General features: G+C 42.3%; 1 protein-coding gene across 1 annotated transcript; it reads right to left on the bottom strand.

The window, feature by feature from the left end:
• Nucleotides 1-21,313: 21,313 nt before the first annotated feature.
• Nucleotides 21,314-21,799, bottom strand: LOC110906615 (uncharacterized mitochondrial protein AtMg00810-like). Its single transcript, XM_022151722.1, has one exon. It carries the CDS (start codon nucleotides 21,797-21,799, stop codon nucleotides 21,314-21,316), a length of 486 nt encoding a protein of 161 aa, XP_022007414.1.
• Between the last annotated feature and the right edge of the window lie 594 nt (nucleotides 21,800-22,393).

Genomic DNA, 22,393 nt, shown 5'->3' with positions numbered 1-22,393 from the left:
TATACGAAGACTAGGCTATTGCTTCCGCAAAATCAGAAGTCCTGGTATAATACCCCAGATATCATCACGCACACAGACCTAGTGTGTCAGAAATAGAAAAATCTTTCAAACAAGATTTCAGGGGTTACCAATATATCCGAGAGATGTTCCCCACGAAATAAGCAATAAATGATCTTTAGGTTTATATCCCGAACAAATTTACTTAACTTGTAAGAACCTGTGACAACCCTCATAATTCCATGTATCCGTACAATTTATTAATGATAATTAAAGTGCTTGATGAATGTGCTGAATTATTTAACTGCTCTCTAATTTCTGTGTTATACTTACATGTGCTTGTTAACATACTAGTAGTGTACAGAAAAGTTACTAAATAGTCCGGTATGCTTTCCTGAGTGTTGAAAATTAAAAGTGTTACAAAAATAAATATATAGGACACATTACGGATTAATTAAGCACTTTAACAGAACGGTACCCAACCGAACAACCGGACATTACCCGGAACACCAAAATAATGCTAGAAGCATTGTTTTTATTTTTCTAAGCTAGTTAGGGTACCCGAACACCCGAATACACTATATATTTCATAACACACCATAAACCACTAATTATTTCATTTATTCCTAACTAGATTAGTAACTAACCTTTACAACCCAACCAAGCCCCCCCCCCCTCAAAACCGGTTACAAAGGTGGAGACCCACCCTTGATTATTTGGATTAGTTTATTATGTATGTAATGTACTAAGGGAACACTTTAACTAATAGACCATGGGTTGTTGGAAGATCTCTACTTAAACCACAAGTCCACCATCACTTTCATCATTCACAACCCAACAACAAACTCTCCTCCCTCTCCCTCTTTGGTCTCGGCCGACCACCACACCACACACCACCACCATCACTTGATCTTCTTCAAGCATTCTACAAGCATACAAAGGTGTTAGAAGGCATACAACGAAGCTCGGTGTGTCCGGAAGTTGAAGGACCTCTATCATCTTCTTTTATCCACCACATTTCTTCACTTGAACTTCCCTAGTCTTGAACTAGTGGTAAGAACTTAGATCCTTGTATTTTACATGTTGTTTAAGTGGTTAAAGTAGGTTACTTGATGATAAACTTAAAGAACACTAAGAAACTTGAACTTGAAACATGAACATAAGCTAAAGTTATGAAGAAATCATGTTGTTTAGTGTTGATATGCTTGTTGATCATTGTTTGTTAGTAGAAATGATGTGAATCACCATGTAGTCTTGCTAGATCATGATTAAAAAACATGATCTAGCAAGATGAGTAAGTTAGAAATGTGTAGGATGATGGAATCATCCACACATAAACTATGAACTTGAATAAATAAATGTTTTCTTGAAAAATAAAGATCAAAGTAGGTTACAATCTTGTAGATCTAAAGATCCATGAGTGGTTTCTCAAAAGAACCAAGTGAAAAATATAAGTTTCATTAAATATTGGACCTTACAAAAACTAATCACATTTTTGGTGGATAAACAAGTGTAGAAACAGTTGTGTAACTAGAAACTTTCATGAAGAAATATTTTTAGAAAATATGGTGGAAGTTGTTAACACTTAAAGTCTTTAAAAATAATGTTTTTAAAGAACTAATCACATTTTAGAATGTAACAAGACTTACTAAGTATGCTAGTAAGTTACTACATATTTTTATAAATTTTCAAGTTCATAACTTTATAGTTTATGCTTGTTTTTGACAAGTTTGGTAAATAAAGGTTATATGTTGCTGAATGAGAATTGTTTGAATGAATTTTTGAAAAGAAAATGATATGCTAGTAAGCATGGACACCTCCGTTTGCAAAGGAAACTCTAGCAAATTTTTTTAAAATCCCAACACTTAGAAAATATTTTTCTAAAACAAGTATTACAAGTATATTTATAATTTGTGTTTCGAATATAAATTTCGCCATAATTTTTGTAACAAAACACCAAGTGTCGGAGGTAGACTTTCGTAAATAAAATTTGATAAATATATATATTTAAAATATCTATTGTTCTTGTGTGAATATTTGTTTATTTTACCGTTATATTATTTTAGGGTAAAATAATATATAACTTAACAAAGTGTGTTGACGTTTAAATTGTGTGATATGTAATAAAAGTAATGGGTAGATAAACCATACGTGTTGTGCTTGAGAAATTGATTGTTATCTGTACCTTATTAGGACGTGCTTGATTTCCTGATTATTAGAGTAACTAATCTAACCGAGCAAACCGAGGTGAGTTCACACTTTTCTACAAAGCATGGTAAATTCCCGGTGGGAATGGGAATGGGTTCAGGAATAGGGATTCCTCGTCCTTTGGGACGCGTTCAGGAATGTAATTCCTCGTCCTTGGGACATACTTAGACTTACTGGACTAGAACTCTATCAGCGAAGTCCCTCCCTTTTTGTATCGACTTAATCGCCGAGGCTATGGCGAGCGGGTCATTTGTTAATAGCGCTATTAGGTTTAACAAACCGCACACCGTGCCAGTCGGACGGGCGTGTACTAATGGACTATGGCACGTCGGTGATGATAGACACCGACGCTAGGGCACAATTAATTTTCGTTAGTAGTCGATATGATAAACAGTCCGGTAGTTTATATAATGGGATAGCCCCCACGGCCGGAGTGCCGGGCTAGATAGCCAGGGAAGGTGGACATGTGATGGTTAACTAATAAACGTTTTCGAACTATGGGGTAACCCCCACGGCTGGATAGCTGAATAAGATTAAACTACGTTTTTGGAAACAACTCAAAAATGGACAACCAACCATGAACTCACTCAACTTTGTTGTTGACTCGTTGTTACATGTTTTGTAGGTTACTAGATGCTATGGGGCTTGCACATGGAGGTGGTCGTTGTGGGATGCGAACTGTTATGTCCCGTACTTAATAAATAAACTTTATGAACTTATGAAACTTATGTTTTGAGTCTTTAAAACTTATGAACTACGAACTCATGTTTTGATTTAACGTCCTGTGCTTCCGCTGTTTAAATTGAACTTGGTTAACTTTCTTTTGGTCACCAATTGTATTGTGGTTGGTTATATTTACTTAAATACGTTGTTCAATATGATTGGTGGCTTGATCCTGGTCATGTCACGCCTCCAAGCGGTGATACTCCGCATGGTGGATTTTGGGGGTGTGACAGATTGGTATCAGAGCCATTGGTTATAGTGAACTTGGTTTTAAAAAGAGAAAAGCTTTTTGATAAAACCAGACTATAACCTGTACAGTGCTCAACGATCCACAACGACGCTTCACTCCACGTGCAAGACTCGACACAATAGGTGGTATGATTTATGTTATATTGTCGGTTAGATAGTTCACACTGTGCATTAGTTAACGTGATAATTGCTATTTGAACCTTGTGTGCTTACTCTCTGCTGTAGTCCCACACTTACGCACTCTCGCGACACTTTTCTCACTTACGTTGCTTCGTTGTGAAGATCATGAACGGACGCGGAGGACGTATCAACCTAACTCAAGCCCAGTTGACGGCTTTGATCAATGAATGAGTTGCTAAGGCACTCGCAGCTATCCCTGCAGGAGGTATAACCTGCCATATCAACCCATCTTAGGACGTTTAGATCCTACCTTCGTAAACCAACCCTCGTGCTTAACCTTGTCTATTATTCTCGCGCAATAGGTCAGCATGCTCAGCCTCCTGTGTGCACGTTCAAAACATTCATGGATTGACGACCTAGTACTTTCAGCGGCACAGAAGGAGCTGTAGGTCTTCTTCACTGGTTCGAGAAGCTCAAGTCTGTTTTCGAGATGTGCTAATGCCCTGAAGATCGTAGGGTGAAATTTGCTACGAGAACGCTGGAAGTAGCTGCGTTAACCTGGTGGAAAGCACAGGTTCAACTGCTTGGGTTGGCAGTTGCTAATGCCACCCCATGGAATGACTTCAAGGAACTGATCAAAGAAGAGTACTGCAGTCGTGACGACATTCACAAGCTAGAGGTGGAATTTTTCAATTTGAAGATGACGGGGTCTGAGATCGAGGCATACACGAAGAGGTCAAACGAGCTGGCCATCTTGTGTCCTTCAATGGTGGACCCTCCCATCAAACGTATTGAGCTGTACCTCAAGGGTCTTGTACCAGAGATTCAGATTCACGTAACCTCAGCTAACCTTGGCACCATTCAGCAAATCATCAAGTTGGCTCATCGTCTCACCGATCAGGCAGTTGAGCAGAACAGGCTGCCCAAGCGTATTAGCGCTGCTACTACTGATGCCCCCAATGATAACAAGCGAAAATGGGATGGAAATTCGGGCGAAGGCTCTACCTCTGTTCAGTCTCAGTCTCAGCAACGAAGGACTGAGGACCATAGGAGCCCTAGTCAGCAGCCTTCTGGAAATTAGTGTCACACCCCCAAAATCCACATGCGGGGTATCACCGCTTGGGAGCGTGACATGACCAGGATTAAGCCACCAATCATATTGAACATGTAATTAATGAGTAAAAGTAAATGTCATTCAACCACCAATATGAACGGTGTTCCAAATATAAGTATGTTATCACTATTTAGCGGAAGCGTATAAATAAAACCCAACATAATAAAGTATGAAATGGCATAAAGTGCTTAACAAAACGTTCACGATTCGTGCCCACAACGACCTGCTCATCCTTGTGCAAGCTCCATATGTACCTAAGGTCCTGCAAGGCATGCAGCAGAGAGTCAACAACTAGTTGAGAGAGTTCACAGTCAATAGTTCAGTAATAGTAATGGTATAGTAAGCATTGCGTTTGTTCATTAGGTCATGTATCGTATTTGTTCGTATCGCAGCCCTCTAGGCATGTATGCGAAGATTAGGGAAAATTCTCAAGTATTCTAGACTATGTATATTTGTATCGCGGCCACCCTGGCATGTGTGCGAAGTTTTAGTATATAGTTCGCAGCCTTTCCAAGGCATGTGTGCGAAGATCAGTCATAATATCGCGGCCAACCCCTGACGTGTGTGCGAAGATCAGTTCAATTAGTATACTAGTCTAGTCGTATCTCATCATTACCCTTCCTCACCCTGAGGACCATATCATTAAATTCTATCATCTGAGTAAGCACGAATAAATAATCCAAAACCCATTCCCACCCTGGGAACCCCATGCCTTGGCTGTGTGAACTCACCTTGGTTTGCTCGGTATGCTAAGTATGTGCTCACAGTTTATCAATCAAGTCCTAGAGTACGCATGTGTACATGATCAGTTTATATCCAAATTGTTCACGTATAGGTATAATCACAGAAGTACTAAACATGTATTCAATATCATACAAGTCATGCATATCACTTAACAGCAGTTAATCTATCCAGTTAACTTCTAACAGAGTTAAGTCAGGTTACTGTGCAAAGTATTCAAGTCGGCGAAACACAGGTTGGCGAAACATGTTCTGTTTTGTCAACCACCCTTTGGCGAAACCCTATCCTGTTTCGTCAATTGCCCTTTGGCGAAACACTATCCTGTTTCGTCGATTGCCCTTTGGCGAAGCACAACCTTCTGTTTCGCCGAGAATCTCGTTTCGTGAACCCAATTCAGTTACGTCAATCAACAGTTACAGATTGCAGGAAACCCTAATGATCATGATCAGCCGTTACCACATCAACTAGCAATCATACAGAAATCGATTAACATACAATCATCATCTAATAGAATCATTATACAGAAGTACACAATAACCATTGAGTCAGAAACACGGTTTCCCCTACTTAACCTACCACCGACAAGAACCTCAAGCCCGATCACATACAATTACAGTATTGGATTCAGCATCATTCATTTATATATTACATCGGTCAATTGAGTTTAACAATAACATACATCATGCTTAACCTTAATCGATTCATCAAGGTCATAATCATTCACTGTTAATCATAATAAGAACATACCAAGAAATCATGATAGTTATCTAGTCATATCCTTTCCAGAAATTAAACAAACACAACATGTAACAATAATCAAAGCATCAATTAAACTGGTTAAACAAGCACACAACTAACCGAGGTAGATGGTACGAGGGTTTGATCGTTCACGAGGGCTTGGGGGTACACAAGGCTGCCGTCACACTTGGGAGAGTTCTAGGTTTTCTGTTTGTTCGGAAGGTGTGAAACTGAATGTGTTTCGCGTTTTAAAACTCAACTTAACGTGTTGGGCCCTAACTGGGCTTTCGGCGAAACTGGGCCGGCGGAACATATATGTTTCGTCGAGATACACTTGGCGAAACAAAAGCCAGTTTCGTCGAGAGGATGCATAGCGAATCATATTTGATTCGTCGGGTCCTTAATGGGCTTTAGGTCCGTAATGATTTAATCAGTTAAGTTCTCATGCCACAAACAAACACATAACCATACAAACGCGATAACACATACTCATGCAAACACAATGCACTTTATCTTATTACAGCAGGTTTCAGTTATAAGTCAAATAAACAAACGACTAACAGTCACAGTCAACAGTCAAAGTTAACGTGCATTCAATGCAAAAGTGAGAATCGGAAACTCGAGTTGTCACATTATCCCCAACTTGAAAGAAATTTCGTCCCGAAAATTAGCATGCGGTTACTGAGGAAGCTAGGTAAGTTGTATCGTTCACTGGTTTTCCTGGGGTGTCACATCATCCCCCCGTTGATTTGGAATTTCGTCCCGAAATTCTGCAGTAGTAGCTTCAGCGTCAGTAGTGGTTGCATTGGTTCCGAATAACTGGGGATACTTGAGTTTCATTCGATCTTCACACTCCCAGGTGAACTCTGGGCCGCGACGGGAGTTCCAACGAACGCGAACAAGAGGGATTCTCGTGTTCTTGAGGACCTTAACATCCTGGTCCGTGATTTCAACAGGTTCCTCGACGAACTGCAACCGCTCGTCGATAGTGAACTCCTTCAAGGGAACTATGAGGGTCTCATCTGACAGGCACTTCTTTCAGATTCGACACGTGAAAGACATTGTGAACTGCACCGAGTTTAGCTGGTAAGTTTAGCTTGTATGCCACTTTGCCAATCTTCTCAATGATCTCAAACGGTCCGACGTACCGCAGATTTAGTTTTCCTTGCTTGCCAAAGCGAACCACACCCTTCCAGGGTGAAACTTTAAGTAAAACCCGGTCCCCGACCTGAAATTCCAACGGTTTCCTATGCTTATCCGCGTAGCTTTTCTGACGGTCGCGAGCTGCCGCCATACGTTGCCGTATCTGCGCAATCTTTTCCGTGGCGTCCACTACAATCTCTGGACCCGTGATCTGACTATCCCCCACCTCTGCCCAACAGAGAGGTCACCGGCATTTACGCCCGTACAATGCCTCGAATGGAGCGGCTTGTATGCTGGTGTGATAACTGTTATTGTATGAGAACTCCACCAAAGGGAGATGCTTTTCCCAGCTGTTGCCGAAGTCGATGACGCATGCCCGAAGCATGTCTTCGAAAGTCTGGATCGTGCGCTGAGACTACCCATCCGTCTGAGGGTGATATGCTGTGCTCATGTCTAATCGTGAGCCAAAAGATTTGTGCATCGCTTGCCATAGCTCAGACGTGAATCGTGCATCCCGATCCGAAATGATGGAGGTGGGCACCCCGTGCCTCGAAACAACTTCTTTAAGATAAACGTCTTCGAGAGTGGAGAACTTATCCGTTTCCTTTATAGCCAGGAAGTGTGCAGACTTGGTGAGTCGATCCACGATCACCCATATAGTATCATTCCCACGCTGGGATCTGGGTAGGCCTGTAACAAAATCCATGGAAATTTCTTCCCATTTCCATTGTGGTATCTTGGGTTGCTGAAGTAGGCGCGTTGGTGTCTGATACTCCACTTTGACTTTTGCACATGTCAAACACTTGCCAACGTAAGTCGCGATGTGGCCTTTCATGCCAGGCCACCAGTATGTTGTTTTGAGATCGTGGTACATTTTATCCGACCCTGGATGTACCGAGTAGCGAGACTTGTGTGCTTCGTCCATCACAAGCTCTCGTAAACCGCCATAAAGTGGGACCCAAATACGCCCCATTACATAGTAGGCGCCGTCTTCCTTTTGTTCCATTCGTTGCCTTGAGCCGCGTAAGGCTTCAGCCTTGACGTTTTTGGGTTTCAATGCTTCTATCTGAGCAGTTCGTATCTGTGCAGGAAGACTGGACTGAATGGTGAGTTGCAAAGCTCGTACACGCCTAGGTGTAGTATCTTTCCGACTGAGGGCGTCAGCCACAACATTGGCTTTGCCTGGATGGTACTTAATAGCGCATTCGTAATCGTTCAAAAGTTCAACCCATCTTCGCTGACGCATATTCAAATCCTTTTGCTTAAGGATATGCTCGAGACTCCTGTGATCGGTGTAAATTGTGCACTTGGTACCGTACAGGTAGTGTCGCCATATCTTAAGCACGAAAACAACAGCTCCCAGCTCTAAATCGTGCGTCGTGTAATTCCGTTCATGAACCTTGAGTTGCCGCGAGGCATAAGCAATAACTTTATCCCGTTGCATCAATACACACCCAAGACCCTGTATCGACGCGTCACAATAAACCACAAAGTCATTCGTGCCCTCTGGCAATGAGAGAATAGGTGCGCTGCAAAGCCTATCCTTTAAGTACTGGAAAGCGGTTTCCTGGGAATCTCCCCAACGGTAGGTGACACCCTTCTGTGTCAGTAGTGTAAGCGGCTGTGCGATCTTCGAGAAGTCTTTGATGAATCGTCTGTAATAACCTGCCAAACCCAAGAATTGGCGTATTTCCGTTGGTGTACGCGGTGCAGGCCAGTTCCTGATCGAATCTACCTTGGATGGATCAACATGAATCCCATCCTTGTTCACCACGTGGCCTAGAAAGTGGACTTCACGAAGCCAGAAGTCACATTTTGAAAACTTGGCGTACAACTGTTCCTTTCGTAGCAGTTCCAAGATCAATCATAAATGCTGCTCGTGTTCCTCCTGACTCTTGGAGTAAATCAGAATGTCGTCGATGAAGACAATAACGAACTTGTCTAGATATGGCTTGCACACCCTGTTCATCAGATCCATAAATACGGCAGGCGCGTTCGTTAACCCGAATGGCATAACAAGAAACTCGTAGTGACCGTAGCGAGTTCTGAATGCGGTTTTGGAGACGTCCTCATCCCGGACTCTCAGATGATGATACCCTGACCTCAAGTCTATCTTGGAGTAGTAACTCAACCCTTGCAGCTGGTCGAACAAGTCGTCTATACGTGGAAGAGGATAACGGTTCTTCACCGTCACCTTGTTGAGTTCCTGGTAGTCTATGCACATCCTGAAAGTACCGTCCTTCTTTTTCACGAATAACACTGGAGCTCCCCAAGGCGAAGAGCTTGGACGAATGAAGCCCCTTTCCAAGAGCTCTTGTAGTTGCTTTGACAGTTCATCCAGTTCAGTTGGAGCCAAACGATACGGTGCGCGGGCTATTGGTGCTGCTCCAGGAGCTAACTCAATCTGGAATTCGACCTGGCGATGAGGCGGTAGCCCAGGTAAATCTTCAGGAAACACCTGAGGAAAGTCGCGTACTACTGGAATATCTTCCAACTTCTTTTCTTTCGTTGATGCATCAGTAACAAGTGCCAAAATGGCAGTGTGCCCCTTTCGTAAACATTTCTGAGCCTTCAAGAAAGAGATGATGCTAACCACACCACTCTTGTCGCCTTGAACTTCGAGAGGTTCCTTGCCAGAACGAGGAATGCGAACTATCTTTTCCTTGCATAAAATCTCAGCGTAATGTTGGGATAACCAATCCATACAGATGTTGAAACTACCCAAAACTATGGGTATAAGATCAATCGAGAAGGTCTGACCAGCTAAAACGATGCTACAACCCTTGACTACATGTGCGGCTTCTACACTTTTACCATTTGCTAACTCTACGACATGTTTGGTGTTTAGGGGTGTTGGTGTACGTTTTAACATTTTACTCACTTTTAACGATATATAACTTGTATCCGCACCCAAATCAAATAAGACAGTAACATAAATATCGTCGAGAAGAAACTTACCCATAACCACATTGGGATCATTCATTGCGTCGCCCCGACCCAGCACGAAAGCATGACCTGAGCTTCGTTGCCATTGTTGTTGTTGTTGTTTCCCCCATTGTTGTTGTTCCCGTGGCCCTGGTTGTTGTTGTTGTTGCGATTCTGGTTCTGGTTCAATTGAGGGCAATCACGTTTGAAATGACCTTCTGCCCCACACTGGAAACACCCCCGGTTTCCACGCTGTGGCTGCTGCTGTTGGTTCTGTGGAGATGGTAGTTGTAGTTGCTGGTTCTGATTCGCAGGTCGCGCACTCTTGCAGTCTTTAGCTTCATGCCCTAACTTGAGGCATCTCTGACAACGTTCCTTGCGACACCGTCCACTGTGGTGTCTGTTGCACTTATTACATAGTGGGTGAATTCCCCGATCCCTACCCTGCCCCTGATTGCCTGAAGAGTGCTGACTGGGACTCTGATAACTGTCAGTCTTTCGCTGCTAAACCTGTGACTGAACTGAAGGTGATCCCTTGCTGGAATCCCCATCCCATTTTCTTTTGTTGTCACTGGGAGTAGCAGAAGTAGTAACAACAGTAGTGGTAGCACTAATGCGTTTTGGCAGCTTGTTCTGCTCTATTGCCTGATCCGTAATACGATGAGCAAGGCGCTGGATAGCCTGGATGTTGTCAAGATTAGCCGATGTCACATGGCTCTGGATTTCTGGCGCTAACCCCTTGAGACACAACTCAATGCGCTTGATTGGAGGGTGCACCATCGTTGGACACAGCACGGCCAGCTCGTTTGACCTCTTGGTATACGCTTCAATTTCTGACCCAGTCATTTTCAAATGGTAAAACTCGTCTTCCAACTTGTGGATGTCTTCCCGTGTGCAGTATTCACGTTTAATCAGTTCCTTGAAATCATTCCAAGGGGTGGCATTAGCAGCTGCCAACCCTAGGATTTGTACTTGTGCGTTCCACCAAGTTAGCGCAATTCCTTCCAAAGTACCAGTGGTGTACTTGACCCTGCGAGCCTCAGGGCATTCACACATCTCGAATACCGACTCGAGCTTCTCAAACCAATGGAGTAGTCCCACTGCTCCTTCCGTGCCACTGAATGTGCTTGGACGACAGTCCATGAAGTTCTTGAAGGTGCAGACAGGTTGTGGAGCGTTTTGACCTATTGTGCATAGAATAGGACAATGTTAATTACAAAGGTTGATTTAGGAATGTAGGATTCAAAGATCCTAGTGTGTATCCCATCCGCAGGGTATACTACCTGCTTGTGCAGCTGCAAGTGCCGCAGCTACTCGTTCATTGATAAGAGCCGACAACTGGGCTTGAGTCATGTTCACACGTCCAGACATGATCTTCATAGTAAAAGTAGAATAAGTGAGAAGGGTTCGCGAGTAGTGCGATGACAGAAGAGTGTAAGCATATAGGTATTCTCATGTAATGACGTATAGTAGGCAATGTAATCTAAGCATACTACGAGCAAAGTTCTATATAGTTCTAGCAAGCAGGTAATAAATGTAAACCTTATTACCTAGGATGTTGAGTCTTGCACGTGGAGCGAAGCGTCGTTGTGGATCGTTGAGAGCACTGTTCTGGTTATAGTATGGTTTTAATAAAAACGTTTTTCCCATATTAAAACCAAGTTCTCTATAACCAATGGCTCTGATACCAATCTGTCACACCCCCAAAATCCACATGCGGGGTATCACCGCTTGGTAGCGTGACATGACCAGGATTAAGCCACCAATCATATTGAACATGTAATTAATGAGTAAAAGTAAATGTCATTCAACCACCAATATGAACGGTGTTCCAAATATAAGTATGTTATCACTATTTAGTGGAAGCGTATAAATAAAACCCAACATAATAAAGTATGAAATGGCATAAAGTGTTTAACGAAACGTTCACGATTCGTGCCCACAACGACCTGCTCATCCTTGTGCAAGCTCCATATGTACCTAAGGTCCTGCAAGGCATGCAGCAGAGAGTCAACAACTAGTTGAGCGAGTTCACAGTCAATAGTTCAGTAATAGTAATGCTATAGTAAGCATTGCATTCGTTCATTAGGTCATGTATCGTATTAGTTCGTATCGCAGCCCTCTAGGCATGTATGCGAAGATTAGGGAGAATTCTCAAGTATTCTAGACTATGTATATTTGTATCGCGGCCACCCTGGCATGTGTGCGAAGTTTTAGTATATAGTTCGCGGCCTTTCCAAGGCATGTGTGCGAAGATCAGTCATAATATCGCGACCAACCCCTGACGTGTGTGCGAAGATCAGTTCAATTAGTATACTAGTCTAGTCGTATCTCATCATTACCCTTCCTCACCATGAGGACCATATCATTAAATTCTATCATCTGAGTAAGTACGAATAAATAATCCAAAACCCATTCCCACCCTGGGAACCCCATGCCTTGGCTGTGTGAACTCACCTTGGTTTGCTCGGTATGCTAAGTATGTGCTCACAGTTTATCAATCAAGTCCTAGAGTCCGCATGTGTACATGATCAGTTTATATCTAAATTGTTCACGTATAGGTATAATCACAGAAGTACTAAACATGTATTCAATATCATACAAGTCATGCATATCACTTAACAGCAGTTAATCTATCCAGTTAACTTCTAACAGAGTTAAGTCAGGCTACTGTGCAAAGTATTCAAGTCGGCGAAACACAGGTTGGCGAAACATGTTCTGTTTCGTCAACCACCTTTGGCGAAACCCTATCCTGTTTCGTCAATTGCCCTTTGGCGAAACACTATCCTGTTTCGTCGATTGCCCTTTGGCGAAGCACAACCTTCTGTTTCGCCGAGAATCCCGTTTCGTGAACCCAATTCAGTTACGTCAATCAACAGTTACAGATTGCAGGAAACCCTAATGATCATGATTAGCCGTTACCACATCAACTAGCAATCATACAGAAATCGATTAACATACAATCATCATCTAATAGAATCATTATACAGAAGTACACAATAACCATTGAGTCGGAAACACGGTTTCCCTACTTAACCTACCACCGACAAGAACCTCAAGCCCGATCACATACAATTACAGTATTGGATTCAGCATCATTCATTTATTCATTACATCGGTCAATTGAGTTTAACAATAACATACATCATGCTTAACCTTAATCGATTCATCAAGGTCATAATCATTCACTGTTAATCATAATAAGAACATACCAAGAAATCATGATAGTTATCTAGTCATATCCTTTCCAGAAATTAAACAAACACAACATGTAACAATAATCAAAGCATCAATTAAACCGGTTAAACAAGCGCACAAGTAACCGAGGTAGATGGTACGAGGGTTTGATCGTTCACGAGGGCTTGGGGGTACACAAGGCTGCCGTCACACTTAGGAGAGTTCTAGGTTTTCTGTTTGTTCGGAAGGTGTGAAACTGAATGTGTTTCACGTTTTAAAACTCAACTTAACGTGTTGGGCCCTAACTGGGCTTTCGGCGATACTGGGTTGGCGGAACATATATGTTTCGTCGAGATACACTTGGCGAAACAAAAGCCAGTTTCGTCGAGAGGATGCATGGCGAATCACATTTGATTCGTCGGGTCCTTAATGGGCTTTAGGTCCGTAATGATTTAATCAGTTAAGTTCTCATGCCACAAAAAAACACATAACCATACAAACGCGATAACACATACTCATGCAAACACAATGCACTTTATCTTATTACAGCGGGTTTCAGTTATAAGTCAAATAAACAAACGACTAACAGTCACAGTCAACAATCAAAGTCAACGTGCATTCAATGCAAAAGTGAGAATCGAAAACTCGAGTTGTCACAATTAAGGGCAGGGTGGATACAAGGGGAATCACCCCAAATGTAATCGCTGCAACTTGCACCACAGCGGGCCATGTAGTAAAGACAACTGTCATCGGTGCAACAAGCCTGGTCATGTTACAAGGGATTTTAGGAGTCAGCGTCCAGCGAATCAGAACCGGCAGCATCAGCAAGCCCCACCGAATCAACGTCAGCAGCAGCAACAACAAGGTAACAACAAAGGGTGCTTCCAATGTGGTGCTGAGGGTCATTTCAAGAAAGACTGCCCCCAGCTAAATCAGAACCAGAACAACAACAATCAGGGGAATGGAAACGGTAATGGGGGAAACAACAATGGTAATGGGGCAAGGGGTCGTGCGTTCATGATTGGTTAGTGTGATGTAAGGAACGATCCCAACGTTGTGATGGGTAAGTTTCTTCTAGATGATTTCTTTGTTACTGTTTTATTTGATTCGGGTGCCGATACTAGCTACGTGTCCTTAAAAGTTAGTCAGATGCTTAAGCATACTCCAACACTTTTGAACACCAAGCACATCGTAGAGTTAGCAAATGGTAAAAGTTTTGAGGCTGCACATGTAGTTAAGGGTTGCAAGCTTGTCCTTGCCAGTCAGACCTTTTCTATCGACCTCATTCCTATCGTTCTGGGTAGTTTTGACGTTGTCATTGGGATGGATTGGCTATCTCAACACCAAGCGGAGATTATTTGCAAGGAGAAAATCGTCTGTATCCCTCATTCTGGTAAAGAACCTCTCGTGATTCGTGGCGACAAGGGTGGTGCTGTTATAGGCATCATCTCTTTCCTTAAGGCCTAGAAGTGTTTGCGCAAGGGCTACATCGCTATTCTAGCCCTCGTTTCTGATTCATCCGCGGAAGAAAGGACGATAGAAGATATACCTATTGTACGCGACTTTCCTGAGGTATTTCCGGAGGAATTACCTGGTCTTCCGCCTCATCGCCAAGTTGAGTTTCAAATCGAGCTAGCTCCTGGAGCAGCACCAGTAGCTCGAGCACCATATCGTCTAGCTCCATCAGAACTCGAAGAACTGTCTACGCACCTACAAGAACTCCTGGAAAAGGGTTTCATACGTCCTAGGTCTTCGCCTTGGGGAGCTCCAGTGCTATTCGTGAAGAAGAAAGACAGTACCTTCAGAATGTGTATTGATTACCGCGAACTCAACAAGGTAACCGTGAAGAATTGTTATCCTCTTCCACGCATTGACGGTTTGTTCGACCAGTTGCAAGGGTCGAGCTATTACTCTAAGATTGATTTGAGATAGGGATACCATCAGCTGAGAGTCCGAGAGGAGGACGTCTCCAAAACAACATTCAGAACTCGTTACGGCCATTACGAGTTTCTGGTTATGCCTTTTGGATTAACGAATGCACCTGCAGTCTTCATGGATCTCATGAACCGAGTGTGCAAGCCTTACCTGGATAAGTTTGTCATAGTGTTCATCGACGACATCCTGATCTATTCTAAGAGTCAGGAGGAACACGAGCAACATCTGAGGCTTATTCTGGAACTTCTTCGAAAAGAGCAGTAGTATGCCAAGTTTTCGAAATGTGACTTCTAGCTTCACGAAGTCCACTTTCTAGGCCATGTGGTGAACAAGGATGGAATTCATGTTGATCCATCCAAGGTTGACTCGATCAAGAACTGGCCTGCACCCCGCACACCAACAGAAATCTGCCAATTCTTGGGTTTGGCAGGGTATTACAGAAGGTTTATCAAGGATTTCTCAAAGATTGCGCAACCTCTCACTTCACTAACTCAGAAGGATGTCACCTATCATTGGGGTGATGCACAGGAGTCCGCATTTCAGCACTTGAAGGATAGACTTTGTAGCGCGCCTATCCTCTCATTGCCCAAAGGCACATATGATTTTGTGGTTTACTGCGACGCTTCCATCCAAGGACTTGGTTGCGTGTTGATGCAACGTGACAAGGTCATTGCCTACGCATCGCGCCAACTTAAGGTCCACGAAAGGAACTACACTACTCACGATCTGGAACTAGGAGCAGTTGTTTTCGCACTTAAGATATGGAGACATTACCTGTATGGTACCAAGTGCACCATTGACACCGATCACAGGAGTCTCGAACATATCTTCAAGCAAAAGGAATTAAAAATGCGACAACGCCGATGGGTCGAGCTCTTGAATGATGAAGAATGCGCGATCAAGTATCATCCAGGCAAGGCCAATGTTGTGGCCGACGCCCTCAGCCGAAAGGATACTATACCAAAGCGTGTACGTGCGTTACAGCTTACCATCCAATCTAACCTTCCCACTCAGATTCACGATGCTCAGGTTGAAGCATTGAAAGCAGAGAACATCAGGGCTGAGTCCTTACGAGGATCGAGGCAACGGCTAGAACAAAAGGAAAACGACGCCTACTATGTTAACGGACGCATCTAGGTTCCACTTTATGGAGACTTACGCGAGCATGTAATGGATGAAGCACATAAGTCTCGTTATTCAGTACATCCGGGTTCGAATAAGATGTACCACGATCTAAAGACTACACACTGGTGGCTTGGTATGAAAGCCAGCATAGCAACCTACGTCAGTAAATGTTTGACTTGTGCTAGGGTCAAGGTCGAATACCAGAAACCATCAGGCCCACTCCAACAACCAGAGATACCTAAATGGAAATGGGAGCAAATTTCCATGGATTTCGTCACTGGCCTGCCCATATCTCAACGCGGTAATGATACCATTTGGGTAATCATGGATCGACTGACCAAGTCTGCACATTTTCTGGCCATCAAGGAAACGGATATGTTTTCTACTCTAGCAGACATTTACCTAAAGGAAGTTGTATCAAGGCACGGAGTGCCAACCTCCATCATTTCTGATCGTGACGCGCGTTTTACATCTGAACTGTGGCAAGCCATGCACAGGTCTTTTGGCTCACGATTAGATATGAGCACCGCTTATCATCCACAGACGGATGGGCAATCTGAATGCACCATCCAAACCCTTGAAGACATGCTTCGGGCATGTGTAATCGACTTTGGTAATGGCTGGGAGAAGCACCTCCCATTAGTGGAGTTTTCGTATAACAATAGTTACCAGACCAGTATCCAGGCCGCTCCGTTTGAGGCGTTGTATGGACGGAAGTGCCGATCACCTCTCTATTGGGTAGAAGTTGGTGACAGTCAAATCACTGGCCCAGAACTTGTAGTAGATACAACCGGGAAGATTGCTCAGATACGACAACGAATGGCGGCAGCTCGTGACCGTCAGAAAAGCTATGCTGAAAAGCGAAGAAAGCCACTCGAGTTCCAGGTTGGGGATCGGGTGCTACTCAAAGTCTCACCTTGGAAAGGTGTAGTTCGTTTTGGCAAACGAGGCAAGCTCAATCCGCGTTACGTCGGACCGTTCGAAATCATTGAGAAAATTGGCAACGTGGCCTATAGGTTGAATCTACCTGAAGAACACAGCGGAGCTCATAATGTTTTCCACGTGTCAAATCTGAAGAAGTGTCTGTCAGATGAGACCCTCGTAGTTCCTCTCAAGGAGCTCACTATCGACGACCAGCTGCGATTCGTCGAAGAACCAGTAGAAATTACTGATCGAGATGTTAAGATTCTCAAGCATACCAGAATACCTCTCGTCCAAGTCCGTTGGGATTCCCGTCGTGGCCCAGAGTATACCTGGGAACGAGAAGACCAAATGAAACTCAAGTATCCTCAGCTGTTTAAGAAAAGTGCAACCACTACTGAGGCTGAAGTTACTGCAGAATTTACGGACAAAATTCCAAATCAATGGGGGGATGATGTGACACCCCAGGAAAACCAACAAATCAACGCAAATCAACTAGCTTCCTCAGTAACCACGAGCTAAATTTCGGGACGAAATTTTCTTAATAGGGGGAGAATGTGACAACCTTCATAATTCCATGTATCCGTACAATTTATTAATGATAATTAAAGTGCTTGATGACTATGCTGAATTATTTAACTGCTCTCTGATTTCTGTGTTATACTTACATGTGCTTGTTAAGATACTAGTAGTGTACAGAAAAGTTACTAAATAGTCCGGTATGCTTTCCTGAGTGTTGAAAATTAAAAGTGTTACAAAAATAAATATATAGGACACATTACGGATTAATTAAGCACTTTAACAGAACAGCACCCAACCGAACAACCGGACATTACCCGGAACACCAAAATAATGCTAGAAGCATTGTTTTTATTTTTCTAAGCTAGTTAGGGTCCCCGAACACCCTAATACACTATATATTTCATAACACACCATAAACCACTAATTATTTCATTTATTACAAACAAGATTAGTAACTAACCTTTACAACCCAACCAAGCACCCCCCCCCCCCCTCAAAACTAGTTACAAAGGTGGAGACCCACCCTTGATTATTTTGATTAGTTTATTATGTATGTAATGTACTAAGGGAACACTTTAACTAATGGACCATGGGTTGTTGGAAGATCTCCACTTAAATCACAAGTCCACCATCACTTTCATCATTCACAACCCAACAACAAACTCTCCTCTCTCTCCCTCTTTGGTCTCGGCCGACCACCACACCACACACCACCACCATCACTTGATCTTCTTCAAGCATTCTACAAGCATACAAAGGTGTTAGAAGGCATACAACGAAGCTCGGTGTGTGCGTAAGTTGAAGGACCTCTCACATCTTCTTTTATCCACCACATTTCTTCACTTGAAATTCCCTAGTCTTGAACTAGTGGTAAGAACTTAGATCCTTGCATTTTACATGTTGTTTAAGTGGTTAAAGTAGGTTACTTGATGATAAACTTAAAGAACATTAAGAAACTTGAACTTGAAACATGAACATAAGCTAAAGTTATGAAGAAATCATGTTGTTTAGTGTTGATATGCTTGTTGATCAATTTTTGTTAGTAGAAATGATGTGAATCACCATGTAGTCTTGCTAGATCATGATTAAAAAACATGATCTAGCAAGATGAGAAAGTTAGAAATGTGTAGGATGACGGAATCATCCACACATAAACTATGAACTTGAATAAATAAATGTCTTCTTGAAAAATAAAGATCAAAGTAGGTTACAATCTTGTAGATCTAAAGATCCATGAGTGGTTTCTCAAAAGAACCAAGTGAAAAATATAAGTTTCATTAAATATTGGACCTTACAAAAACTAATCACATTTTTGGTGGATAAACAAGTGTAGAAACACTTGTGTAACTAGAAACTTTTATGAAGAAATATTTTTAGAAAATATGGTGGAAGTTGTAAACACTTAAAGTCTTTAAAAATAAAGTGTTTAAAGAACTAATCACATTTTAGAAGGTAACAAGACTTACTAAGTATGCTAGTAAGTTACTACATAGTTTTAAAAATTTTCAAGTTCATAAGTTTATAGTTTATGCTTGTTTTTGACAAGTTTGGTAAATAAAGGTTGTATGTTGCTGAATGAGAATTGTTTGAATGAATTTTTGAAAAGAAAATGATATGCTACTAAGCATGGACACCTCCCTTTGCAAAGGAAACACTGGCGAAATTTTCTAAAATCCCAACACTTAGAAAATATTTTTCTAAAACAAGTATTACAAGTATATTTTATAACTTGTGTTTCGAATATAAACTTCGCCATAATTTTTGTAACAAAACACCAAGTGTCGGAGGTAGACTTTCATAAATAAAATTTGATAAATATATATATTTAAAATATATATTGTATACTAAAACTGTTGTGTGAATATTTGTTTATTTTACCGTTATATTATTTTAGGGTAAAATAATATATAACTTAACAAAGTACGTTGACGTTTAAATTGTGTAATATGTGATAAAAGTAATGGGTAGATAAACCATACGTGTTGTGCATGAGAAATTGATTGTTATCTGTACCTTATTAGGATGTGCTTGATTTCCTGATTATTAGAGTAACTAATCTAACCGAGCAAATCGAGGTGAGTTCACACTTTTCTACAAAGCATGGTAAATTCCTGGTGGGAATGGGAATGGGTTCAGGAATAGGTATTCCTCGTCCTTTGGGACGCATTCAGGAATGTAGATTCCTCGTCCTTGGGACGTACTTAGACTTACTAGACTAGAACTCTATCAGCAAAGTCCCTCCCTTTTTGTATCGAGTTAATCGCCGAGGCTATGGCGAGCGGGTCATTAGTTAATAGCGCTATTAGGTTTAACAAACCCCACACCGTGCCAGTCGGACGGGTGTGTACTAATGGACTATGGCACGTCGGTGATGATAGACACCGACGCTAGGGCACAATTAATTTTCGTTAGTTGTCGATATGATAACGAGTCCGGTAGTTTAAATAATGGTGTAGCCCCCACGGTCAGAGTGCCGGGCTGGATAGCCAGGGAAGGTGGACATGGGATGGTTAACTAATAAACGTTTTCAAACTATGGAGTAACCCCCACGGCTGGATAGCTGAATAAGATTAAACTACGTTTTTGGAAACATCTCTAAAATGGACAACCAACCGTGAACTCACTCAACTTTGTTGTTGACTCGTTATTACATGCTTTGCAGGTCACTAGATGCTATGGGGCTTGCACATGGAGGTGGTCGTTGTGGGATGCGAACTGTTATGTCCCGCACTTAATAAATAAACTTTATGAACTTATGAAACTTATGTTTTGAGTCTCTAAAACTTATGAACTACGAACTCATGTTTTGGTTTAACGTCTTGTGCTTCCACTGTTTAAATTGAACTTGGTTAACTTTCTTTTGGTCACCAATTGTATTGTGGTTGGTTATATTTACTTAAATACGTTGTTCAATATGATTGGTGTCTTGATCCTGGTCATGTCACGCCTCCAAGCGGTGATACTCCGCATGGTGGATTTTGGGGGTGTGACAGAACCTATCGGCATATCATCAGCGAGACTCCTTAATGCTTTTAAAACATTACAAATCTTTAGCATACCGTAACTGTCTAGCAGATGCACTATCATTTCCCCTTTTTTACACAAACTCTTATTGGGTTTTCTATTGTTTTTGGATTTTGAAGATATCTCATCTTTTTGGATTTTTGCATTTTTTATTGTTTTTCTATTTTCTGAAAATATATCTATCCCCCCCCCCTAAATACCAAAACAACTAAAAAGATGACAAACCAACGCAGTCTGCTTCTCAACATCATCTGCATTGGTTTACTCATCAACGCTAAGTAACTCCTCCGCATCCGAAAACAGCTTCATACCATTTAATTTTAAAAGATATTGAAAACGAGATTTATCAAAAGCTTTTGTATGCAAGTCTGCCTTTTTTCGTCGGTGTGGATTTTGTCAATTCCTATCAACTTCTTCTCGAAGCAATCTCGGATGAAGTAATGACGAATTTTGATATGTTTAGTTTTAGCGTGATGTACCGGATTTTTCATTATATTGATTGCAGCCTCATTATGAACAAAAATGGGTGAAGTAAGAAATGGGAAACCGTAATAGCGCATTTGTTGCTGAATCCACAGGATATGCGAGCAGCAGCTGCTAGCAAATAAATACTCAGCTTCACATGTTGAAAGAGCAACAGAGATTTGCTTCTTACACTGCCAAGTGACCAAGCGGGGTCCGAAGAATTGGCATCCTGCAGTTGTTGATTTTGTAGCATCCGAAGTCAGAATCTGAGTATCCTTCGAGCATGAAGTCGCCATCTTTGGGATACCACAACCCCAGGCTTGGGGTTCCTTTCAGGTAGCGTAGGATCCTCTTGACGATAGACATATGCGAAGCTCTAGGACTTGACTGATATCGGGCCGCGAGGCAAGTCGGGTACATTATATCAGGCCTTGATGCTGTCAAATACATTAGCGAGCCGATCATTGAGCGATATAGCGTCTCGTCGACCTTCTCTCCGGTGAGATCAGGGTTGATACCATGATTCGTTGCTAATGGGGTGGACATTGGAGCCATCTCGGACATCCCGAATTTTTCCAGAACCGTCGTGAACATTGACGACATCTGATCGACCTGGAGCCCTAGGAAGAACTTCATCTCACCTATTGACGACATCTCGAACTTCTGCTTCATCACTTTTTCGAAATCTTTGCAGAGTTCTTAGTTGTCATCAACATATATCAGGACGATCAGAAGATGACCAGCGACTTCCTTTGTGAAGAGGGTAGCATCCACCTATTCTCGGATAAAACCGTTGGCAAGTAAGTGTTGAGAGAGCGTCTCGTACCAGGCTCTCAGGGCTTGTTGCAAACCATACAGCGCTTGTCCAAGAGATAGACCTTGTCCTTGTGTATCGGATCGGTAAAGCCCGGTGGTTGACCGACGTAGACCTCCTCTTTCACTTTTCCGTAAAGGAACGCCGACTTGACATCTAGGTGATATACTTTAAAACCTTTCCATGAAGCGAAAGCAAGGAAAATTCTGATTGCTTCGAGCCGAGCAACTGGAGGGTAAACCTCTGTGAAGTCTATCCCATCTTGCTGACTAAAGCCCTGGACAACGAGTCGAGCTTTGTTTCTGACAATCACTCCTCGGTCATCCCTATTACATTTGAACACCCATTTCATGTTTATCTTTCTGTGACCATCAGGCAGATCCACAAGATTCCATACACCAAGTTTCCCGAATTGACTCAGCTCCTCCTGCATTACATTGACCCATGAATCT

The sequence above is a fragment of the Helianthus annuus genome, chromosome 14 (assembly GCF_002127325.2).
Source record: "Helianthus annuus cultivar XRQ/B chromosome 14, HanXRQr2.0-SUNRISE, whole genome shotgun sequence".
Taxonomy (NCBI): domain Eukaryota; kingdom Viridiplantae; phylum Streptophyta; class Magnoliopsida; order Asterales; family Asteraceae; genus Helianthus; species Helianthus annuus.
This window is presented reverse-complemented; position numbering and strand designations above follow the sequence as displayed.

Bases quoted from the DNA above. Each gene is read 5' to 3' on its own strand.
- LOC110906615 (XM_022151722.1), bottom strand. From the start codon at position 21,799: ATGAAGCAGAAGTTCGAGATGTCGTCAATAGGTGAGATGAAGTTCTTC.